The following is a 16262-nucleotide window of genomic DNA, read 5'->3' as shown; positions in this document are numbered from 1 at the left end:
AGTGCCACTAACTCGGTTAGATCCCTTGTGACTAAAGAGTATAATTTTTCATGTAATTTAGTCGACTCTTTATTCCACGTGATAAATAAACTACTAGTCAGTCAACAATTTGAACTGTAAAAATATTAAGTCCACTTAAATTGAGCAGCCTAATATGCTTTAACATTCCACCCTGAAAAATAATTCATGCATTGCTAAAAAGAGTTGATCACTTTCACTTTCCTTCAGCGTAGTCCCTTCTATTTTATAGGTTTAATCAATTATAAAATATTTTTTAGGAAGTGGTATCATCATCTAAACATTTTCATGACAATTTAAGGTGTTACATTTCAGGTGCTAAAAGCTGTAGCACTGAATGAATGAAGACATCAGGACAGATGACTTGCAGAGGATAACAAAAGTGCATCCTGGCCTTATTTATAATGTACATAGAGCGCACGTGGTCGTGACATGCAAATGTGAGCGCGTAAAAAGTGCACAGCTGCGCACGCATTTAAAGCGCATTCAAACCTTATCATCTGAAGTGATTTGTTTCAGTTTTTTTAATAGAAGTTTCCCAAATCAGAAGTGCAACCCAAAATTTGGAAAATTAAATCCTCAAAGTGTGGGAAAAGGTGGACATAATCTTGGATTCAGTACTGAAAAGCACTCACCTGCTGCACATGAGCCATATGGTTAGGGTTGTACCCATGCTGCGGGTGGATATAGACGGCCTGCTGTGCGGAGGGGAAGCTGGCCTGAGGGGACTGTGGGTTTGGGCCGGGGGTCATGGAGGGCGGGGTGGGTGCCAGAGCGGAGTACATCTGCTGCTGCTGTGGGTTGCCTAGGTGGATGGCCTGAGCTGCAGCAGCCGCTGCCGCCTGGTGCTGGGGATGCTGAACGGGGCTGGGGGCCGGGTGACTGCCTCCGTGCTGGGTACCCTGCTGCGGCTGTCCTGTCGGGGTGGCAGAGGGCTGAGGGTGCTGTGGATGAGGATGCAGGGTGGAGCTCGGGTGGGGAAACTGCTGAGGAATGGGGGTCGGTGACACTGAAACACACAAGTTCAAAAGCTTATAACGCATGATAAAACTGTCTAAAATAAATCCAATAAATGTGAGTGTTAATAAATACAAATAAACTAAAGTCACCTGTAGAAAAGGCATTCGTTGCATTTGTCACAAATTAGTGTGTACACTTTATTTATATGTATGTAGAATTATTAGGGCTGATTTTTTTTAATGCAGCACGTGTTTTTTGTTTGACCCATGCAGTCAGTAAAGGATGCAACACGAGTTGGAAATGATATAGAATGAAAACAAATGGTAAGATCATAAACATGATGATGTCTTATGGCCCTGTCTACAAGAAAAAAAGTGATCTGCTTTTACTATCATTGAGAATTAAGTTCTCACCACATTCGCTTGATACCAAAAGTTTAAAATATCACTAGGTGGTGAACCATACAGCAGACGCAGACATCTTTTCTCACCCTAACAGACCACACTACAGTAGATGGTTTGCAGAGACAAATTCATCAAGCAATAAAACACAACATAACTGCATGTTAGTAGCTAAACGGCATGTAAAAATGTCACAACACATTACTTGTTACCTCAGAAAAGCCATTAAATGTCCATAAGCTACAGAAGGGTGTTTTTGCTAAATATATATATATATATATATACACCTGAAACAATGTTCACTTAACATCATTTTTTTTGGTTATTTAAAAAAATGAAATCAAAACATTAAGTTAAATACAATTTGGGTTATTTAAAAATTAATATATAGCTGATAACAAATGTCATTATATCTTATTTAGTAAATGATGTTTTTGCTTTTATTTATTAAATAATGTATTTTCTATTTGGGCTTCTATTTGAATTTATATTCAGGCAACCAAAAACTGAAGAGTGTCTGTCTGAAGCGCTACCAGGATTTTAGAAATTTTGTGAGCCCTGTAACAGATCAACTAATTTTACATAGCGTGCGAGGCTCATTAGAAAGGCCAACATTAACTGCTGTAGAACGGAGTTATTCATAGAAAAGAAAGGCAATACATAGTAGTGACACTGTATGTGGGCTTGTTGGGCTTAGTCATTGTGCTGGGGAAGTTCTTACCATACATAGTATGCGTCTGCTCACCATACTGAGTGGTGGAAGAAGAGACTAGGCTGGGCTGAGCGTGAGCAGGAGGGGTGATCATCCTCGCACTGCCCTGAATCACTGGACTGAACACATGCTGAGCCTGAACACATTAAGCCAACATCCTATTAATGATCATCATCACTTTTCTTGTTTACAAATATCTTCTGTTCAAATCATTTCATTTATTTTGTAGGCAGATATAACAATTTAGTGCAAATAAACGGAATATTTGGAAAGCATATGATCAGGAATTTATTAACTGGAAAATATCTGCAAGATAAAAAATATTGAGTTTCTTCATATTGTGTACAGCTGCTGTCAAACAAAATAGGAATACATAAACATCTGCATCACTTGTGGACATTGTGGAGAAAATAGACCTGCATTAGAGACAGGTGAACACGTCATCTACATTTCCTCTAACATTATAGTGAAAAATGCTAATCATGGCAGTCTATCTTTAATAACAAAAATGTCTCTCAAAATATTACACAGTCAATTACTTTAAGTGATACACTTTACCCACAAAAGAACTTTAATTGCATGCAAACTATCCAAATAAGCTACAATGACGTTTTAAGCAAAGAATACAAAATTACAAAAGAATTTTATAAAAACTTCCCTCGGTTGTTTGTTTACGTTGATATACTATCTTCTTTAGCATTTCTTTATTCAATTCCTTTGTCAAATATAATAAAACAAACATCAGAGAGTAAGGTGAAATAAAAATATAGTGAAACGTAGACAGGATATAAAACTAAATTAAATTTAAGCCAAAAAGAAAAACAATTCGATCAAATCAAATCATGCAGTACTGTTTTCAGAATATTCAAAACAGGGTTCCAGATTTTATTAAATAATTCACCCCTTCTTCTCAAAGAATATGTGATCTAACAAGCAAACGTCTGAGAACCACAGTCCAATTAGCAAGTCATTATCTAATGACTTCCACTGATGCAAAATAAATTTATGCGCAAAACAGAAATATCACATAAGACGTGCAAATAAAGCAGCGTTTCTATCCAAAAGCGTTACTTCCTGATTAACTGGCGGCAAATATCAACAGTAAAAATGGAATTTACTGCTGTAGGAAAAGCTGCGTGAATCTTTTCTTTATTTAATAAATGACTTGCGCCGCAGAGGTCAATGCCGACATGCAATGAACGCGTGGTGGTGTTTAAGGGCGTGAGACGCGGAGCACAGACGCACTTGATTCTAGAGGTGATTAATAATATAATAACACTAATACTGAAACGGTTCAGGTGTTTTAGAATGACAAAAACAACAGTTCAGATGTTTTATAATGTGCTCAGCCTGCTGGTTTATTCATTCACACACATTTTTATCATCACATGATCTCTTATAACAAAATCACTGTAAAATAACTTTAATGTGCATACTGGAATTTGTTCAGTAAAAGTGTTTCCATCGTTGTTTATGCGCATAGCTTTTCTAATCGAATAAAATGTTTATCCTACTCAGTTATGCGCATATGTTTTTTATGCTCATTTTGCGCATCTTAGCGTTTCCATTAACTGTTTTTAAGTACATATCCAAAATGCGCATAAAAAGAGGTGGATGGAAACATAGAGGTGGGTAGTAATGAGTTTACTTCGTTACATTTACTTGAGTAAAATTATTGGTAACGTGTACTTAACGAGTACATTTAAATATGTGTACTTTTACTCATGTAAATTATTAGAGAAAAATCATTACTCTTACTTCACTACATTTCGTGGCGTTCCTTCGTTACTGTCAAATGATAATAAGTATGATCCATATGTTATGTGGGGTTCGTGTGGTTGAAAAGACCCACCCCTCAATGACAAAGGTCCAAAATTTGTCCCATGAGCTCATTTGTCTTATTTTGACTGCTATGCCTTTGCCATCATAAATAGTGAAATTAATCCATTGAAAAAGGCTTTAAGACCAAGCAAAATCTTATATTAAAATTTATTTAAAAACTAATTTGGCTATTTTTGTTATCCATGAATTTTCAATCTAGAAAAATTGTGAAGCTCTTTTATTATTATTATGTTTTAATTTTTTATTTTTTAAATAGCCAAATTCTGACTGAGGTAAGTTTAATGTTCTGGCCAGTTTGTTAGGCTACAGGCTTCAATAGGCTACAGTTTTTAATTTAAAACTTTAACAGACTGCTATTTTTTTCTCCGCTGTCGCCACTGGCTTGCATGTTTCGGGATCTATAGAGCTGCGCATCGTTGGATTTGCTCTTCAGTATTTGGACTCTCAGTAGTGATTATTAAACCACACTGAACTGAGCTCAACTGAACTGAACTTAAACACTACAAACTGAACTACACTGTTCCTATTTACTGTGACCTTTTATGTGAAGCTGCTTTGACACAATCTACATTGTATAAGCGCTATACAAATAAAGGTGAATTGAATTGAATTGAATAATGATTTATGATGTAATAAATTTGTATTTAAAAAAACCTTTAAAAGTATTTTTTTATTTTTTTTCATTCTAAATCTTTAGGAAATATTTTGGTACCATAAATGTGTCATTATGATGACGATCTAACAAGCTAATCCAACTAAAATAGTGCTTAAAATATCCTTAAAATACAGTGTTTAAATCTCATTCATTGTAAATGAGGCAAATAACTGCAAAAAGGTTCACATTTTGAGAAAAAGACCCCTTATACCAGTCCTGCTATTAGATTTTGAATACTCTACCCACCTCCGAACATAGCTAGTGTTAGACTTCCATTTAAAAGCAATGCACTTTTAGATATATGCAGCAACATTTCAGTAAGCGTAATAGGATGATTATGTTGGAGATTAGAGTTGGTAAAATTGCCCAATAAACATACATCTGGAACAAAAAAAAATCAATTCAATGAATCTGTAATACGCTACTGCCTACAAATACCCAAAACACTTTCTCTTTAGGACACAACCATGTAAAATGCAAAATTTCTTCTGCATTTTAACATCGTTTCACTTGAAGACGGTCAAAGGATGCTTTTATAATCACCTTATTAAAGACATGTCCAAAACTGCACTCTCCAAGTAGATACTGTATGCTGTTTGACCAGTTGTGGACATGACATTCTGTAGTCTGAATCAGTGTAACATGAGACAAATCTGCTAGAGTAAGGAAACAGACACTTTTTTGTGTTCATTTTCCATTTTTTTTTTTTTTAATCACTGTACCTGGGACTGGTAGTGGGGCATCTGCTGTACCAGAGGTTGACTAGCAAACTGCTGTGGGCTACAGGTGAAGTACTGAGCAGAGTAAGCTGGATTTGGTGCCACAATAGGTGGCCCGGCAGGTGTAGCTGAATGCATCATTGTAGACGTGCCAGGCGGGTGATGCTGGTCTGGTCTCTGCTGTGGCATGTTCTGAACTGTAAGCAGATACAGTAATATAAGGGAGAAAGACATGGGCATAATCTCATCCGATATCATTACAATCAGAAGTCAGATCATAAATGGAGAAAAAGAACATTTCCTTTTGCGTATATACCATTTCTTAAAGCAACAGCTTATGCAAAATCTAAATTTACAGTTAAAATTTGTTCAACCAATAATACAAATTCTGTCATCGTTTACTGACCCTTTATTTGTTTCAGATCTTCCTGAGACACAGAAGATATTTTGAAAAATGTAGGAAATCCTGTAAATATCTACTATGTGTGTCAACAGAAGCTTTATTAGAAACTAATAAAGGTTTGGAACCACTTGAGGCAGTGTAAATGCCTCCATTGCTAGTCCAATGCTCACCCGTTTTTGAGATAAAAAAATAAACATACAAACAAGTACAAATCAATAGCCATAGCCATGGTAATACACTGAGGCCTTGTAAAGTGAAATGATCAGTCTGTGTTGGAAATTTAACATTATTTATAATGTTATTAGCTTTAATCCACAGCCTGGGCAAACAGTTGTCACTGCGCACACAAGTGTAGAAAGCTAGAGCTTCTGGACGCTGCCATGTCTGCAAACACACTTCATACTAGTTGCCACATCTTGGACAATCCCAAGCAAGAACATTTTGGCTAAAATGTGGATTGTTTTATAATCTTTCGTCACCTCATGCGTGATTATGTGCTTATTAGAGGTGTGTGATATGAGCTAAAATTCATATCACAATATTTTCCACGGTTCAGACAATATTATTTATATATTATATTGTTATCATATCACAGTCAGTGATCGAAATAAAGGCGTTATTGAAAAATACTGTTTCTAACGGAGTTACTGTTTACAGTAACAAGTAATCAAACAAATTGCTGTTTCCCACGTTACAGTAGCATCACCATTACTGGCAATAAAATGTAGCATTATATATTTGCTGTACTTTATTTGTTGTAACTGAACATCCGAGTAGGCTGTCTCTCATCTACCTGCTATGCTGTGTGTTGCGGAGGGAGTTGGGCACATAATGTTGATGACTGGTGTGTGTGTTTGTTCGGGGGTGAGACAACCACATAACAGATTATGAATGGCTAAGAACACAGGCGATAATGTGAGTTTCGCTTTAAACGGAAGAGACATAGAAACTACATCAAAGCTAAACTAAAACTATTTTAATAGTGTTCTGACGAAAAAAAAAAAACTAGTTAATCATGCCGTATTGTGACGAACAACATTTTAATATCATCAGCTTGCCGTGCCCCGTAGGGTAAGGCGAAATTCTGAGAGAGAGTGCATAAGCGAAAGTGCTTTACTACAATTATACAAAGATGAATGAATGAACATTAGAAGGCTTGTTGAAAGACATGCACTGAAATCGATCACATCGCACATCTTATCGCTGAATCAGATTCAACAACAGAAATATGCAACTGTTAATTGAATAAAATTAAGCTAGAGTTTATACCAAACAATTATATCTAAACCTTTCACATCAGAGAGGGAAAAAAAAAACAAATTGCCGTAAAAGCTGAGTGATGAAGACACTATGCGTAAACAATACTCAGAAGTCTTTATGTTTGTTACCTCAAATTACAAACATATCTGGCAATTTTTCCCTTAAAAATAGTAAACTGACTAAAGGTGCCTCTGCGGGGTGGCGCTGTATAAATTTATAATTTATAATCTGTATATCCAGCATTTTGCATTCTGTCAAGCTGGAGTCGTTGCTCAGTGAAAAAAAATTTCAAGCAGTTCTTTATCCAATTAAAAATTAAATTTTATTTCAGTTTAATATTATTTGTTTTATTTTTCAAGTAATTTATTTTAAGCTCAAAACATAGTTAAATATAAACATTTTAGATTAAGAGTTCAACTACGAAATATTTGTTTTAACCAATGTAAAATTTTAAAGTTACTCGCACAGTAATGACCTGGCCCACACTATAGCCAGGTGCATCATGGGTAATGGTTTATTTTAGTTGAAATACATGGCTTGTTTTGTTATAAACTTTGTGCGTTTATGTTTAAGTTAGTTTCTGTGATTTAGGCCCAATATTTAATTTATTTATAAAATACTGGCCATCACCATCAACGAGGGTAGTGTGTAAAAGCACCCCGGTGGTGTGGTCCGATTAACGGCTGTTGATGTTCTGAGCTCAGAATAAAAAGGTTAACTGACAGTGCTGCATCCTCCGTGCTTATTTTGCCAGATTGTTGACAACAGAGACGCTCAGGATTGTGCAGTGTATGGGACACGAGTGTTCTCCTCACTAACGTGCTGTTAAGCGTAAAGTTATGTGCCATAAATGCTAGCACCGTGCTACCAGTTTAGATTAAACAGTTGTTAGGTTATAGTAGCTCCAGTACTTGCGCACAGCAATCATTACAATATGCTTTGTACTTCCATGTTCTTAATATTTTTTAAAGCAAAAAAATTATTTTTCTTTGGCTCAAGTGAACAAATTTGGATGTGAAACCATAACCTTTTTCATGGAAATTGTTGTTTGATTAAAGCTATATCTTCTTGTTTGGAGCAAAAAGAGAATTTAAATTAATTGACTTTCTTCAACAAGACAAATATGCTTTGTTCCAGGTTATATCAAATTGTTCTCATGAAGATAGAAAATATTAAGGCAAATTATTCATTTTCATTGGGTCAAGTGATAAAATTTAGATGTGACCCATTACCCAGTTTTTTTTATTGGATAAATTAAAGCTTTTGTTTCAGTGTAGGTATACCCCGATTTTCAGTGCATCAATGATAAATGGCAAAATAGAATTTGTAATAAATTATTTCATCAGTACAGCACAATCAATACTGTGGCACAACTTAATACTCAAGTTTATACTAGTATATTGCCCACCTCTAGCACTTACACATGCATTAGTGAGCATGAGCTTCCAGGCTCTTGATATAGTTATGTGTATGCCGAAAACTGTTTGCACAGGCTGTGGGTTAAATCTAATAATATTGTAATTTGCACAGACTGATCAATTTGCTTCATAAGACCTCGGTGTCATGGGCATTAATTTGGACTTGTTGCCACTGTATGTTTACTTTTAATCTCAAAAACAGACTTGCATTATATGAATCAATAAGGACCACAGATTAAGCAACAAATCTTCTTTAAATGTCCTACTGAAGTCACCAAAATCTTGAATAGCCTGTGAGTGAGTAAACTAACTGTAAAAATGAATTTTTTGGATGAACTAATCGCATTACTGCAAATAACATACAAAAAACAGTTTACATTGACTCTATAAAGAAGCACACAATGACTAGAGCAGAGGCAAAAACAGCCTCAAGCGACATTTGAAAGCAGCTCTAAGAAGCATTCTCACCTTTACCTGATCTGTAGGACTTGGTCTGGCTCATGGTCATATGAGGAACCTGAACATGGTACATGGCTGGAGGCTAAAGGACGAGGAGCAGAGCTTGAGATGTAGAACTACATCGGAGTTCTGAGTTTATGCTTAGATCACAGTTTTAAAAAACACTTGCTGAATGCATCTTAAGATAATCATATTCCCCTGAACACCACAATTAAATTTAGTGCTTTTCTAATCATAAAGTCAAAGATGTTTTCTGCACTTTTTATTGTTACGAATCAATATGTTCAACCCCACATTTTTAAGTTTCCCAAAAGACAGTATTTTTCAGATGTGCCAAGACAGTAACTATGGCAGATGGGGTTGTTAAAAGCAATTCAAATACACAAATCAATACATTGATTGCAAAATACTGACATAAACCCACACAATTTTCAGCCTTTTTTCAGTTCTGGTCAAGGGTTCATGCAAAAAAAGCTTCGATGCTCTTACAGAACATAAAATAAGAAATATGTTAAAACAATCGATTACTAATTTTGCTAAATAAAAATCTTAGTTAATACTGGCAAATCTTAGATGACGATAAGCTAATGTAAAATGAGTTTAACGACAACATTAAGACAAATATAATTATAATAAAAACTGGGCAAATCAAAAATTGCTGGTCAGTTAATGCAGACAAAAATCTCATACACGTTTTCAGTAGTAAAAAAAGAAGCTTAGAATTGCACAAACCTTCCAGATAATGCTTTTCTAATGGAGAGAGAGGAAAGAGGGAAAAGAAACAAAAAGAACCAATCTTTAGTGTGATTGTCATTGGCTTTTTTCCTAAAATAAGATTTGTTTTCTAGAAAATGTGCAAGTGACTAAAGATGAATCAAAATATTTTAGGAGATGCTACAAATAAAATGAAAGACTGTTGCTTTTGGGGTTTTGCATTTACTGAAATGCATCTTTCCACTCTACACCACATTATATTACACATTTATTTGGATAAGTACATGAATTAGTTTGAGAGCATGCTACAAGTCAAATCATCATGTTCTGAGCCTTAAGGTCTGCTCATGCCAAGTTCACATTTTTAGTATAGCATAATAAATATCAACCAATGCACTTTGATTAATCTTAAAACATGTAATAAGATTTATAGTTTGTGTTTGAATAAAATATCATTTTTGTTTGAATCTGTAATCTACAGATGACATTTCTTTCTGATTCAAGTGTCATTTAGGTGCTATGTCTTCAGACATGTTTATATTGATTTTTAGACAACACGTTCTAACTAAAGATGTGCTGAAAAAAATCTGTTTGGTGAAATGATCACGATTTTCAAAATGGAAAATATTGTTATTATAATATTGAGTGAAATGACAATTGTTCAGAAAAACAAATGACTTCATTTGTTCACGATTTTCAAAATTGCAAACAAATGAACTCAGTGTTTATTTAGACCAATTGTCATTTTACTCTAAATGACAATGTTTTTTATTTGAAATTAGTAAGAAATGTCATCACCTTTACAGAATAAAACAAACAAAGCCATTTTACTCAAACGCTTATTAATAAATCAAGCAAATAAAAAAAACAAGATCACAGTAGGCACAGTGATGTTAGATACATAAAAATCTAATCATATATAATTTTAACACGACTATTTAATATGACTTCTTGTAATATACTTAATGTAATAAATGCATTATAAAGCTTAAAGCATCAGAATCGGTACTCTATACTGGTCGATCCCCATGACATTTACATTTACATTTAGTCATTTAGCAGACGCTTTTATCCAAAGTGACTTACAACTGAGGACAAGGAAGCAATTTACACAACTATAAGAGCAGCAGTGAACAAGTGCTATAGACAAGTTTCAGGTGTGTAAAGTCTAAGAAGCAAAGCATTAGTAAAGTTTTTTTTTTTTTGACAAGGAATCAGTACTCGTATCAGCTGCAAAAATCTTAATTGGAGCTTCCCTAATAGTAAGTTTAATATAAACTTTGATACACTTAAGCATATGATAAATATCCCTATAAAAATAAGGAAGGAATGATCTCAAAACACAGCCTGGGGTGTGCATATTAATGATCCCATGTACAACATATCAGTCTGTGTTTTGGCTGACGAGTACCTGATGACACAGCAGCTTGTCAGATCTTTATGACATGGAACGTGACCAAAAGTACATAAAAATCTTAAGGGGGTAACTCCATGAGTCACGCATCAGTCTGCTTAGTGTTCCGATGGGCCTGCTTTTCACCAGGGTTTTACAGTCATGTAATTTACAAGAGATTGGGGAAACAATGGTGTCTGAGGCTCACGATGTGGCCATTTCCATTTACTAATCTCTTATTATTAGACTATAACTAGCTATACCCAGATTTTCAGTGCATCACTGAAAAAATAACAAAATTAGAATTTGTGAATGACCATTTCAACAGTACAGTAAAATTAATATTGTGGCATAACATAACACTCAAGTTCATACTAGTAGGCTATATGCTCACCTCTTGTTTTTTTGACCAATTGTTTTTTACTCTAAATGACGATGTTTTTTATTTGAAATTTGTTTGAAATGTTATCACATTTACAGAATAAAACAAACAAAAAAGCCATTTTACTCAATCAAGCAAATTCAGAAAAAAACAAGAATCTTCAAGTGCTCTCTTAATTTTATTATCTCGTAGCGCCATTTAAACCAGACTTGGCATGAACAATCCTTTCCTGGCCCTTCTCACAGAATTAAATTGAAATCTAATCAATCAAGTGCAGGGTTCACATGCAAATGCAGCTGACAAATGAAGGTAAAGAAGGAAGGGATGGTGGAAGAAAGAACGCAGTGACAACATCAATGATCTTGGCACATGAATGAAAACTAAAACATGTCTTTGATGTTTGGGGAAAGATGTGGGCTTCCATGCACAGAGCAAATGAGATCAGACAGAGACGGTCATACAGCAGTGCTCACCTGAACGCCAGGACTGACCGGTGTCAGCGGGTACATCTGGAACATGGTCTGGCCGTAGACCGCAGGAGGCTGCTGTACAACGATGGAAGGGCTGGGTTGACCCTGAGGCCGGGTCAGAGTCGGGGTTGTTGCTGGTTTGGGCTGAAAGAAAAAAAAAAAAAAAAAAAAAAAAAGAAAAAAAAAAAAAAAGAAAGACGGGTAAGTGAACACTCTAAAGGTATACAGAATTACCTTAGATAGAAACCTTATTACACAGTGCCCTCCACTAATATTGGTACCCTTAGTAAATATGAGCAAAGGCTGTGGAAAAATGTCTTTATTGTTTACCGTTTTAAAAAAATAGTATTAAAAAGTATGATTTTATTGAGAAAAAAATATATAAAAAAATATACAACAATCTTTTAGACAATTATTAATAATATTATGAATACATATTTAAAGGGTTAGTACCCTAAACCACACATCATGTTATTAATTACCCTCATGTCATTTAAAACCCCTGAAACCTTTGTTTGTCTTTGCAACACAAATAAAGTTATTGTAGGAGAAATCTAAGAGCTGCCTCATCCTGCATAGACAATAATTCATTGAATTTATTCAAATATTAGAAAGGTCCCAAAAATGCTTCCTCAAAACAGACCATATGCCTTCAGTGGTTTAATAGCAATATTATCAAGCTATGAGAATACTTTTGTGTGCACGATAAACAAAAATAACATTAATCAAAGTTTCTTCTTTCAGTGTCAGTAAAGGATGCAGGTTCATGTCTTTGCCATGCCTGATGAAGGATACTGACCTGACCTAGGATGCGCCTGTGTTTTGCTTTATTTTTTAGACAAAGTTGCGCACAGATATCTGGGGGTTATTCATCGCTGTACAGTGGTCATGAACGCAACAAGTGCCAGTGAAAAGAAGAAACTGTTAAAGTTGTTATTTTAATGTATGCACAAAAGTATTTTTAAAGCTTGATAATATTCTGAATGAACCACGGAAGCCATATGGTCTCTTTTGAGGATGTTTTTGAGTATATTTCTGGACTTTGAACGAGCTGAGAAACTTCTTCTATGAAGGTTAAGGAACTCTCAGATATCATCTAATATATGTTACTTTGTATTTTCAAGACAAACTAAGAAAAAAAATGCTGTGACAATTGAGGAAGCATACTGAAATGATGGCAAGGCATTTGTGTGTTAAAAAATAGTGTTGTCACGATACTGAATTTCAGTACCAATCGGTTACAGGTGACTTCAGTATTTCTCTCTAACATTTGAGCGCTGTTGAGTGCATTCTTATAGTGCTTTTACACTTGGTTCAAATGCCTGGACCGAACCCAAGTTTGATTGTCCCCCCTAGCCACCTTCTTGGCTGGTTTGTGCTCAACCGTCTTTTTTCCTTCTGAACCCCGGTACACTTGCGTCATTAAGCTGCTGTTTTGTATACAGCTGTTGCAAGGTGACGGCCACGAAAGCAAAAATCGCCAAAATCGATATGTCCACATATCATGGTCATTCTGCTTTTACTGGATCTTTTGCTTTTGTTGCCAAAACCACAATACAGAGAGCCACTTGCATCTATCTGCCACAAAAAACAAACATTAAAAATGTTCAGAACATCACGCGATGTCTGCTGAAATCGTTTTTGGTGGAGACAAGCAGACATTATCAATATTTGCACTGGGTCAGTCCCGCTTGACACCAAGGTAGGTGATACACAGACATACACACACACGAATGAACGCTATAAAACTAAAGTTTGTTGTGCAGTTGGGCGGTTCACTTCCATTGTTTGGTACGATTGCTTTCATATCAGAAGTGAACCATACTAGAGTTCACACAAACCGTACCCCAGACCAACTCTTTCAAGCGGACTCACGGGTGCACACCCAAGTTCAGAAGACAAGTTCACACTAGCTAAACGTACCGTACTTTGACATCAAACGAACCCGGGTGCGGACCAAAAGTGCTAGTATGAAAGCACCCTTAAACCCTGCTGATTTGCCATTGTGTTTACACGCTCAACAGAAATAACTGTGATTGGCCGTGAAGCTCATCAGTTACAGACACAGATATAGGGACACTGGATCGGTTTAAAGCAGCGAAGATCAGTCAACTCATCAGTGGATCCCTCATATGTCAGCTCATAAACAGACCCAGCTGATCTTCGTGGCTTTAAACAGCTCCAGTGTCTTTATCTGTGTTTGCACTCTGTAAACAGCGGTGAAGAACAGTGAACTAATGACCTTCACAGCCAATCACAGTCATTTCTGTTCAGCACATGTACACAATGACAAATCAGCACTGTTTAAGAACATGCTCAACAGTGCTTATATGTTAGCAGGAAATTTAGTAAAATTTCAGTAACGATTGATAGAGAAATTCAGTATTGTGACAACACTAGTTGAAATCAAAGCCAAAGACGGTCCAACAAAATAATAAGAGTGGAATAAAGATATATAAGAAATTCCAGTCAACTGTAAGTGTTATGAATCAGTCTGGAAGTGGATGTGTGTATATCTAGTCTAAAATCACTGTTAGAAGCATGGTTTGAGTGAGTAAATAACGGTCAAAAATCACAGCAAGAGAATTAGAAGTTTGTTGGGTCTGCAAGTCTTCAAAACTACAATTGGATGTTACCTACATTGAAACAGATTGTTTAAAGTCTAGTCTTTAAAAAACTACTAGCAAATTCAAGTTTATTTGTTTTAAATAATAATAAAAAATCTAAAGGTTTCCATGTCTACTTTGCTCATATTTACCAAGGGTGCCAATAGTAGTGAAGGGCACTGTATTTTGTCTCAGAAAAAGTATGTTCATTACTGGTAAATTTAGAGCTACCAATTACACCACTGATTTACTTACAGGGGAGCAAAAAACTCTTGGGTTGAACTCCTTGGCATTGGGATTGAGAGTTGATTTTCTCACACTCCTAAAAAGTGCACAAACAATAAACCAACATTTAATTCACAATACAACAAAACATTTAAAAAAGAAATGAATAAATGTGTTACAATTCAATTGTTTTAGCTTCACATATCTGGGTATGTATCATACCGATGAGAAAGACTACTAAAAAAGTGCCCTGCTTTACTTTTAACAAAATCAATTAATCGATTTGACAGGCAATTCTAACACTGATTCACAACGATAAGGCTACTCTTTCTCATTTGTCTTGTGCTGACTCACTCTGCTACAGGGTCGTTCTTGTCCTCCTTCTCATCCTTATCTTTTGTCACAGCATTGGCCAGAGGTGAGGTGGTCTGCACGCCCTGGGATGTCACGTCAGGCCCTCGCTTCTGCTCTGGGACAGCAGAGGAAGGAGAGAGCGAAGGGGTGCCCGATTTACTACCTGCTGAGGTGACGCTCACAGGGCTGGAGGTTTCTTCACTAATGCTGGACTCCGTAGAAGCTTTGAGTCCTGACGAATCTACTGAACTCTTCTCAGCTGCTTGATCCTTTGGCTTTTCTCCGAGGTCCCGCAGAGGTTTGGTCGCCATAGTCTCAAAACCTGGATCTGGATTTGAGCTAGGCTGCAACTACAAAAAGACGCAGCGCTAGAGTGAATGGAAGCTTCTTATGAAACAACAATGCTGATGAGACAGAACACTTACCCTAAAAGCTGCACTAAATTTCTTTAAATTATCTATTTGTTTTCTGTGATCTGAAGCCATGCTGGGAGACCCTACAATAAAAAAAGAGAAAGAATAAATTGTAAAAAGCACATTAGTAACAAAAAATAAATAAATAATCAATTTCCACAATTAATTCGATAAATAAAGCTTTTTTCAGTGCCTTTAACTGATGAATTGTTTGTAAACCTTTAAGACTCCTGTATCCGAAGAATACCTGTACATTATTTACCCATGAAGCTCCTTTTGTTTGTTTTGGATGTTATTCAAAATTGCATTTGGAAAAAGAAATGGTGATGCACTAAAGAATACACTTCCAGTAAGGTGAGGTAATTGCAATCTTCATTTTTTTTTCTCAGCGCCTCATATAGACCTTTTTTTGTTACTGCATCTTCCGGTAGGATGCTGAGAACTTCCATTTACAGCGTGTCTAAATCGGCTAATCTTGATCAGAAAATGGTTGTCAATACCGTTTTAAGTGGTTTAGGGAGTGTTTTTGTGATCCACAACTTTGATTTTAAAAGGTGCATGTTAAAGCTGTTATACTTCTGTCAGATTCGGTTCAAACGTGAGAGAAAAACAATTCTCCTAGTTCAGTGTCTACTATCAGATCAGATGCTCAAATACAGCATCAGTGTTCCCGACCTGTCAGCTGTTATACTGTGCTCAGCAGCTCTTCAATGTGCACACACATGCAATAGATCACTGCATTATAAAGCAAACCATATTACTGGCATGAAACTTAGCAGGTATGTAACGGAGCCATGCATAACTCCAAAAAATAAAAGTATGTTACTGATATTCTGCTGGCTGATTTGCATGTTGATT

The 16262-nt window shown here is 35.8% G+C and overlaps 1 protein-coding gene across 10 annotated transcripts in view; it reads right to left on the bottom strand.

Annotated features, from left to right (window-relative positions):
- atxn2 (ataxin 2) overlaps positions 1 to 16262 on the bottom strand; it is a 52205-nt gene that overhangs the window by 3528 nt on the left and 32415 nt on the right. For 3 of the 10 annotated variants that reach the window (XM_056458235.1, XM_056458243.1, XM_056458238.1), the window contains 9 exons: positions 15417 to 15487; positions 14992 to 15341; positions 14668 to 14734; positions 11810 to 11950; positions 9580 to 9597; positions 8857 to 8929; positions 5311 to 5504; positions 2101 to 2227; positions 654 to 1027 (listed from right to left, as the gene is read on the bottom strand). In XM_056458235.1, the coding sequence (XP_056314210.1) occupies positions 654 to 1027; positions 2101 to 2227; positions 5311 to 5504; positions 8857 to 8929; positions 9580 to 9597; positions 11810 to 11950; positions 14668 to 14734; positions 14992 to 15341; positions 15417 to 15487 (1415 nt within the window). Of the gene's footprint in view, positions 1 to 653; positions 1028 to 2100; positions 2228 to 5068; positions 5216 to 5310; positions 5505 to 8856; positions 8930 to 9579; positions 9598 to 11809; positions 11951 to 14667; positions 14735 to 14991; positions 15342 to 15416; positions 15488 to 16262 lie in introns of those variants that run through there. The other 7 variants (XM_056458239.1, XM_056458242.1, XM_056458240.1 and 4 more) reach the window with 5 other exon arrangements.

The sequence above is a fragment of the Danio aesculapii genome, chromosome 5 (genome assembly GCF_903798145.1).
Source record: "Danio aesculapii chromosome 5, fDanAes4.1, whole genome shotgun sequence".
In the NCBI taxonomy this organism is placed as follows: domain Eukaryota; kingdom Metazoa; phylum Chordata; class Actinopteri; order Cypriniformes; family Danionidae; genus Danio; species Danio aesculapii.
The sequence above is the reverse complement of the archived record's forward strand: the minus strand, read 5'-3'. Positions and strand labels throughout refer to the sequence as shown.